Source organism: Myripristis murdjan, chromosome 9 (assembly GCF_902150065.1).
Source record: "Myripristis murdjan chromosome 9, fMyrMur1.1, whole genome shotgun sequence".
In the NCBI taxonomy this organism is placed as follows: domain Eukaryota; kingdom Metazoa; phylum Chordata; class Actinopteri; order Holocentriformes; family Holocentridae; genus Myripristis; species Myripristis murdjan.
In genome coordinates, this window is record NC_043988.1 from 8,263,583 (window position 1) to 8,272,065 (window position 8,483).

The 8,483-nt window shown below is 45.3% G+C and overlaps 1 protein-coding gene across 3 annotated transcripts in view; it reads left to right on the top strand.

Moving 5' to 3' along the window:
* Window positions 1–8,483, top strand: part of sema4c (sema domain, immunoglobulin domain (Ig), transmembrane domain (TM) and short cytoplasmic domain, (semaphorin) 4C) — an 83,747-nt gene extending 75,264 nt beyond the window's left edge. For 2 of the 3 annotated variants that reach the window (XM_030060546.1, XM_030060547.1), the window contains 4 exons: window positions 1,178–1,293; window positions 2,575–2,732; window positions 3,474–3,559; window positions 3,769–8,483. In XM_030060546.1, the coding sequence (XP_029916406.1) occupies window positions 1,178–1,293; window positions 2,575–2,732; window positions 3,474–3,559; window positions 3,769–4,664 (1,256 nt within the window). In that variant the 3' untranslated portion in view covers window positions 4,665–8,483. The remainder of the gene's footprint in view (window positions 1–1,177; window positions 1,294–2,574; window positions 2,733–3,473; window positions 3,560–3,768) is intronic. The other variant, XR_003928767.1, reaches the window with a different exon arrangement.

The window sequence follows — 8,483 nt, forward strand, 5'->3', positions numbered from 1 at the left end:
AAATAATCTTCAAATGTCCTAGGTGATTCTGCCTAAACCAAAGACCTTGAAAGAATAGGTGGAGAAGCGTCGTAAGTCTTAAATTTAGCCTTCAAATGTAGCTCGGCGAGTCGGTGGAGTCAGCCCAGGCAGGAAATGCAGAGCTGTATTCTGATAAGTCTGAAGTTGTTTTCATTTTCACGTTTTTTGCGAAAGCGCCGTGATATTTCAGTCCCGACTGACATTCAGAAAGTTCTTCAGAATCCTCAAGTCTAACGTGATAAAACTTGCCGTCTTCATGTACACACTGTGCCTGTGTGCATATATTATCATTTATGGGTCCGGAGTTGCGTGAGATAATGCTTTCCATGCAGATTAATGCACTGATGTATAGCCTGTGTCTTTAGCACTCATCTTTTTTTTAAATAACAGACCACAAGAGGCTTTGCAGTGCTTTTATATCGGTCCAGAGTTGTTGTTAGGCATGCAGCCATGGCACAGAGCTATGGCTTATTGATAAATGGCAGTTAGCGCAGCACTGTATTAAAATAAGAACAGAAGTCTTTTAAATCAGCAATAATTAGTAAGTTATTTTTCCAGCATGCAGCGCAGTTCTTGAAAAATAGCTCAATAAATAAGTTGCAAACAAGCACTACGAGTGATTTTTGGCTATAGCAGTGATGTTTAAATGAACTGATGTGCCATCAAAGGACTGTGCTGATATATTATTATATCATATTAATATTTAAATAAACTGCTAAGCAAGCACAGGTGTGTGTTAATATATTATCATTCCATTAATATTTAAATGAACTGCTATGCAGCCACAGATGTGTGTTAATATAATGTATTAATATTTAAATTAATGGCTCTGCAGTCACAGGTGTGTGTTAAGATATTATAATACCATATCATTAATATTTAAATGAACTGTTATGGTCAGTGATGTGTGTTTATCGGGTACTTTGGAGCTTTGAATGTGACTCAGCCAATCAGAACTGAGCGCTGGAGCTGGAGCTATCCGTTTCAAAGTGTAGGTTTTTATGCGCGCCATGGAAATTGCCCTTAGGGGATGAATACAGTCTGCTGCGCTGAAGGGAACTGAAAAGAAGTAAAGTTGAATTGGAAGTTTGACTCAACAGAACAGAAGTGGAGTGAAGTGAACTTTTCTATCGCTGTGCCGTGTTGTCTCCCGCAGCGGAGGGCTGGCTGCAGCGGGTGGTGATCCTGGGCTCCGAGGCTCACGTAATAGAGGAGATTCAGCTGTTTGAGACAGCGCAGCCCGTGGACAGCCTCACCATCTCCCACTCCAAGGTAAGGAAACACCCATATGGCATGTGTCAGCATTCTTTTGAGGATTTTGCGCTTTTAAGACGCACCGCTTCCACTGGCTGTGATAAAGGGAGTCTAATGTTCTGATCTAGATAAAGAAGGAAGTCACGTCTGCACCAACGTCCTGTGTTCCAGCCCGTCAGTCTCTTTCTGCACAGGCTTGGTGTGCTAATGAAACAGACAAAATGCAACCCAGTAACGTGACGGGGGTGGTTTGTGAATCCAAGGCTCTTCTCTTCTTTATCTGTTGAAGATTTGGGTTGGGGCTTCAGCACAGCTCATCAGGAGTAAAACAGAAAGACGCGTATATTATCTTGTTGGATCTCTAGACTAGTGTTTGCTGTGTGTCTATTTATGTTTTTTTAATTGATTTTTATGAGCTTGAACTTTACACCGAGAGGCTTGCGTTCAATTTTGTTGTACATGCACAATGACAATAAAGATATTCTATTCTTTTCTATTCTGTTTGTGCCTCACACAGCAAGGCCACACCTTCTGGTACAGAAATGTAGATGGTCACATCCCTGGAAAGACACAGTTTCAGTGCATGCTTAACGGTTGCTTTACCGTTGCATCACTTGTTCATTGGTATTCAATGATAACTGCGGGAATTTGTCTTGTGCTATACTGTTAATACCCTTTATTCCAGACGCTGACAATCATACATCCATTGAGAGCAGGCAGGCAGTCTGTGCAATGCCACTTGTTCGGCGTAATGTTTTTATCACCGTTGCCCTTCTCAAGATCAAGTGTAGCCTTCTGAATCCAAAACCCCCTTCACAATAACAGTAATTACAATCGCTCTCGGCAGAGGGGAATTGAACCCCTGCCCCCGTTGTTTTCCCAATCTCCATTGCCCTGTCGAATGAGCCACTCTACTGGTGCTGGCCACGTCCCGCTGGCTCCCCCGCTGGCATGTCTGCCTGTCGATGCTGTTTTGACTGGGCGTCCCCAGCCCCAAAGCCCAATGCTTATCTCATTAATGCTGGCTTAGCCGGGGCCAGACATTTTATAACAGCTTTTGCGAAAAGAGCGCACCCCAGATTGGATTGGGAGGGGAGGAACCAGAATGTTATTGTAATTGAGAGTGATTATCCCATTATCTCCTCTAACCCCTCACTGACTCGTTCTCTCTCTCCCTCTCTCTGTTTATCTTTCTTCTTGTTTTTCATCTCTCTCTGGTTTCTGTCTCGGGATGGATGTATGGCTGGATCTGTTCTTTGTCCTTTTTCTCTCTTCCTCTCTCTGTCCCTCGCTCTGCAGAAGTATTTGTACATTGGCTCTCGCTCCGAGGTTCTCCAGCTGCCCTTGGCTAACTGCAGCCGCTATCAGTCTCAGCCAGACTGTCTGCTGTCCCGGGACCCCTACTGCGCCTGGGACAGCGAGGGTCGGGCCTGCGTCCGCATCGACCTCCACCGCGGGTGAGCACCTATGCATCCCCCAACTGTATACTACATTTACACCAATATGGGTTTTTGAAGCCAAGGACTGATATTTTTGAAAGGAAGCTGTCGAAAGCCAGTGTTTTTTTGGCAGTAGTCAGTATTTTCAAATCTGACAGTTTCCATGCCAAAAAAATGCAATGTAAATGTCAGTGTTTGCCTGGGATTTGTACTCTTGTTACAGAAGAAGTGTCTGAAACAGCATTTCGACTATCATGAGACACTAAAACTGGGTTATCAGCTCCTTAAGGCAGAGTGAGGCACGTTTCATTGCAGGTTTTACAGACTGTCACCACTGAAGCCACAGAGTAAAGTCCCTCTCTGCACTGGAATGATTTCTCTGGTCAGACGTCTGATATAAACATAATCATAAAAACATATTGATTAGCTGTGGTCAGGGAGGAGCTTCCATCATAGCGGCGGTGGACAATATTGACTGGATGGTATCGCAGTCTTAATAGAATGCCAGTATATCTGTCCAATTATATCCACATTTTTATTCATTGGTCACATTTTTATTTACCTTTGTAACGTTTCTTTGATGAGTGCTCTTATGACAAAAGCAATTACCTATATACACACAGATTATGCACACACACACCCTCCCCTCTCCCTCTGTCTCTCTTATCCATCTTTGAATTCATCGAGTGTAGTGTTTGCCATGGAAATGCCCCCTGAGTGAGGACAGACCGTTATTAATCCTCTGCTCTGCTCCCCCAGATCCACCTCTTCGCTGTCCCAGGACCTCACGCTGGAGAGGTTCAAGAGGGGGAAGTTTGACAAGCCCGTCTCCATCCCCAGCCCTGGTGAGTAAAGGGCTGCACTTCACTAGTGGCCCCTTGTGGGCACTGGCTCTCAATGCAGGGGCTGGTCAGTAGCAAATAGCAGCAGAATGAACATTTGGATTGAGCTAAATGAACTGAATGAAATGGAGTGGAGTTGCAGAATGTGAATGAGATGGATTATGGTTAACACTTGCCCTCTGTCCTTTCTGCTTCTCTCTCCCCGTCTGCAGAGCACTCTCGCCTTCGCAATGTGACAGTGGTGGTGGGCTCGGACATGGTGCTGCCCTGCCAGCTGGTCTCCAACCTCGCTCAGCCCTGCTGGGTCCTTAACGACCGTGAGCTCCAGCTCGGGGACCCCGATGCCGGCGGGCCACGCTTCGACCGGACCCTCAAGGCTCTAGTGGTCCCGGACGCAGGTCAAGCGCAGGCGGGACGTTATATCTGCTACTCTGAGGAGCAGGGTGTCAAGTTCCAGACAGAGCGCTACCAGGTAGCTGTAGTGGCCAGTGCTCCGGTATTCATGGAGGCCCGCGCCCCAGACGGCAGCATGGGGCTGTTCTGGGTGCTGGTCATCACTCTCGGCGCAGCCTGCCTGCTGCTCCTGGTGGCAGCGCTTTACCTGCGGAGGAGGCTGAAGCTGGCCCTGGGCAAGGGGGCTGACATGAAGCCCCTGGAGAGCACCCTGGTCTACCCCATCACCCTGCCCAAGGAGCCGCCCACCTTCGTGCCCAGCAAGATGCCCAGCGACGAGGATCGCTTCTGGGAAACAGGCGCCAACTACTACTACTCGGACGGCTCGCTGAAGATCGTTCCCGGCCACGCCCTGGGGCCCAGCAGTGTGAGCAGCACGGCGTCGCCCAGTGCCATTCCCGGGCAGCCCATCCACTCCCCCAGCCGCCTCAGCCTCACCAACATTCGAGGCTCCGGTAGCAACGGCTACATCCGCCTCAACCTGAGCACGGCAGGGGAGGAGAGGGCTAGCGGGGCCGGCGCTGGGGGCGGCGGGCTGGGAGGGCTGGGCGTGAGCGGGAACGACTACTCCAGCCCCTTCAAGGAGGAGCTGAGACGCACGCTGCAGCAGAGGAGCGTGCTGCCCGACGCCAACCCCGAGGAGTCATCCGTCTAGGCCTGTCCTCCTCTTCCTCCTCCTCCTCCATTCCCTGAGTTGGAAAAACAAAACAACCAACCTACCTCCCTCCTTTCGAGGACGCCCGCTCTCTCTCTCTTTCAGCGACGCTCTTGTCAGTTTCCCATGCTCTCTCTCTCTCTCTGCCAATGCCTGTTTGGCTCACTCTGTGACTCTGTGGACATTTATAGCACACACAGCATGTTAAATACACGCAATCATACATCGTGTTCGCCAACACACAGTCCTGTAATTATTGTGTTCTGGGCACCATGCAGTCATGGTTTAAACTTCTTTCTGTTTCCACTGTGCAATCGTCACTTGTGTAAATTGTGTATTTAAAAAGGCATAGGCCTCCTGAACGCAGAGGACAACACCTCAAGCTTGGAAGTCAAACAAATGGCGTTACTTGTTTCATGAAGGGCACATCTCTTTTATATTGAGTGGACCAATTAAGGTTTTTAGCCTCTGTGCTGGAACCAATGACAAACGGCAAGTGCGACTGACTGGAACTATCAAACTGACTTACTGTCCTTTTGTTCCTTTGAGACTTTTTGAGCTTACTGCACTTAAAACCGGAGGCGCGCCTTCCTTTTTGTATTTGTGAGCCAAGAGTGGTATAAAAAGAGAGCCAAGAGAGGTATAAAAAGACTAATTAATCTCGAAGCAAGATGACAATCAGGTCCCCGTCGCAGGAGCTCTGCCTGGGACGGGAAAGAGATGAGAGAGAGACAGAGAGCGAGAAAATGAATTGAAAATGAAGTGAACTTGGAGTGAAAGACGAAGGGAGATTTTGAATGAAGGACAATCTCTCAAGACTTTCTCAGCTCGATTTGTAATTTTTTTTTTTTTTTCCCCTCACGTCGCAATTTACCCCTGGAGAAAGTCCTCAACCCCTTCAACTTTCATTTGTGGTGACAGTTGGTTTTAATTAAGACATTTCTAGTTGTTCTTTTTCTAAGTCTTACAGACTACAGCAGTGTTCAAACGGTGATCAGTGGCTAAAGGCTCCCCTCTGTGAACGAGAATGTGAGGGCAAGCACTTACATTCCTCACTTAGCCCTGCACAGTAACCTTCAAATGCACCTTCACATCCAATATATTACAAGTGCACTCCAAACCACATTTATTAGAGTCACAGTGCATAATAGATATTTGTCTGTTTTGGTTCAGCCCATTCGGACATTTATTCCTCTCCTCGGGGGGAAAAGTGGTTATTTGCATTCAACTCTTGAGATGCAGACCAATAACTGCACACTTAATTCCAAATTGAAGCTGACATGAAGGCATTAGGCATGGAGAATGTAGGTGAACCCTTACTATTGCGACCGCTGTGGATGTCTCAATAAGTGCATTATATTTTATGTGTTTGGTGAGGGTGGTAGCTTGCACTGCCAAGAAGGAACCCCCCCTCCCCTTCCTCACACACACACTCGCATCCCTCTGAATGCCAATCAGTCCTGGACTACAGTGTGTTTCTAACGCACCCTTCAATTCCCAGAAACCCCTCCCTCTTACCGACGCCCAGAGACTGACCTGGGGCTACTGTGGACAGATACAGAGGAACAGAACAGCACTGTAACACACATACACATACGCCAACTCACACACACACACACACACACACACACACACACACTGCCTGTGTTAATGGAGGGATGGACAGACAGACTGATTGCTGCCCTGTTGACAAACCAGTGGCTCCAGACGGGAGGCAGCCGTGAACCTGTAAGAGGTATTGTTCCACTTAATTAAATTCACACAGACAGATTTAAACAAGTCCTGACCTTTAACAATTTCCACTTAATCCTCTTGACTTCCATACTGAGAAGAGTATTAGGAATAATTTGGCTTAGTCCTCAGCTTTAAAGGAATACGCCAAGTTACTGGAGGACAATCCCTTCAGTTGACTTACCCAGTAAGAGATGAGAACGCCGAAATCCTCCATGGGTCCCTGGTAGATCACCGGGTAGATCAGACTGCTTTATCATGTGGCCTGTAACCAGGTTTATTTTTGGAAATATTTCAGGTGAGCAATCACAGATTTAGGATTTTTATATGATTTTAAGATGTAAACCATATCTCAATACCCAACATATTCACTTCCAGTAGAAAAAGGAAAAAACATTTGTTGCATTTTTGTTGCATATTTTGTGTAAATTTTTACTAATGACACTAACAACACAAAACTAACAGACTTAGCTCATACAGGACAAATTAAACTTACTTTATGGGTGTAGAGCTGCTATATTATTTTTCTCACTTTTGAGGTAGTGGCCTACTGTCTCTCAACACAGTGTTTGCTAAAGTGTCCACATGGAGCTGCAGTGTGTGTGATCTACCGTTGGACAGATGGATGATTTTGGTGGAGTTACCTCTCAAAGCAAAAACTTGGTGTATTCCTTTAAGCTCCCTAAATGGTGATACTGATGACCTTATCACATTTCCCCGCCCCCCAGGTCAATAAAATAGAGCAAGCACTACATATCGCTCTTGACAGTTGAAAACCATGTATCTCCAGATTGTCAGTCTTTTCAGGAACTAAGACAAAGAGCATTATTCTGAGCTGTGCAGACCATTCTGTTTATTAATTAGTTTTGAAAATATTTCTTACACACAACAGTTGAGGAACTTTCTCAACCTATAAAAGAACAGACAGATCCTGGAAAATAAAGATAAAACATGAAACCAAAATTGGAGATACAGGTTTTTCACTCGGCCATGCTACATATGACCGTAATGTTAAAGCAAAACTGAACTCTGATAGAGGTTGTATAGTTATGTGGGCATTATGTAAGTCCCAATACCCATTTTTTAGGAAGGTAAATGTCTCTTTTTTTGTTGCTCTCCTATTTGAATTGGAAAGTAGACCCAGCAGGTAGCATCTGAAGGAAACTTCCACTTAGTAGTCTTGTGCCATGAAGTAATGACTTGATAGAAAAAAAAATGGGCACCAGGAGTTCTGTTTTTCTATATTGGCATGATCGACTTTGTACATGTTTGCTCATGGGCTAAAAAGTGTTTTTTTGTTTGTTTGTTTGTTTTTTTTTGGGACGCCCAGGTAACTATATAACCCAACGCTCAACATCAAAGTTCAGTTTTGCTGGAAGTCGTTTTGTGCCTAACTTGTAATGCTCTGAACATGGTTTGGCACACAGCACAGATTGCCTTCAATAACCTGTCCTTCGTCCTCTTCCTGTGCTTTGTCCATCAGGGGTGTCTTTTGTTTTTGGGACGTGTCTGTCGGGACCAGTGGAGCACAGCAAGAGGGAAAGGGAGGACAAAAATGCTTTTTTTTTTTGCCCCACCATGTACAGACAGCTGAAGGAGATGTAGAATATTGAAATGATCCCAAGGTTGAAGAGGTACTCAGCCATCAGCACTCCATACTAGTGTTGCATGATCCTCTGCAAGTGGACTGTACATCTTTGATATGATCATCCTTGTAGAAGTGCATCATCTCTGGACTTTTACAGACACTAATGTTCTTAAACACTAATGTTCTCTGAAAAAAAAAAAGAAAAGAAAATGTCTGATTTTATGGTTCAAAAGTTGTACAGGATTTCATGGCTGCATCTCAACATGTTTACTTTTGCTGTGCCTCTTCACCTTTTGGATAAGCCAAAGTAGACTGCAGTTGCTTTTTCTTCTTCTTTTTTTAAATACTTAATTTAATTTTATGTGATTCCTGGTCAATATTTAAGTCTCAGCAGTCCGTCCACTTTGCAACACTGAACTGACGTCTGCAACTTTCCTGCATATTTTAACTTCAGCTTGATTTTCCCTCAAGAGCAAGAACAAAAAAAAAAAAAAAAAAAA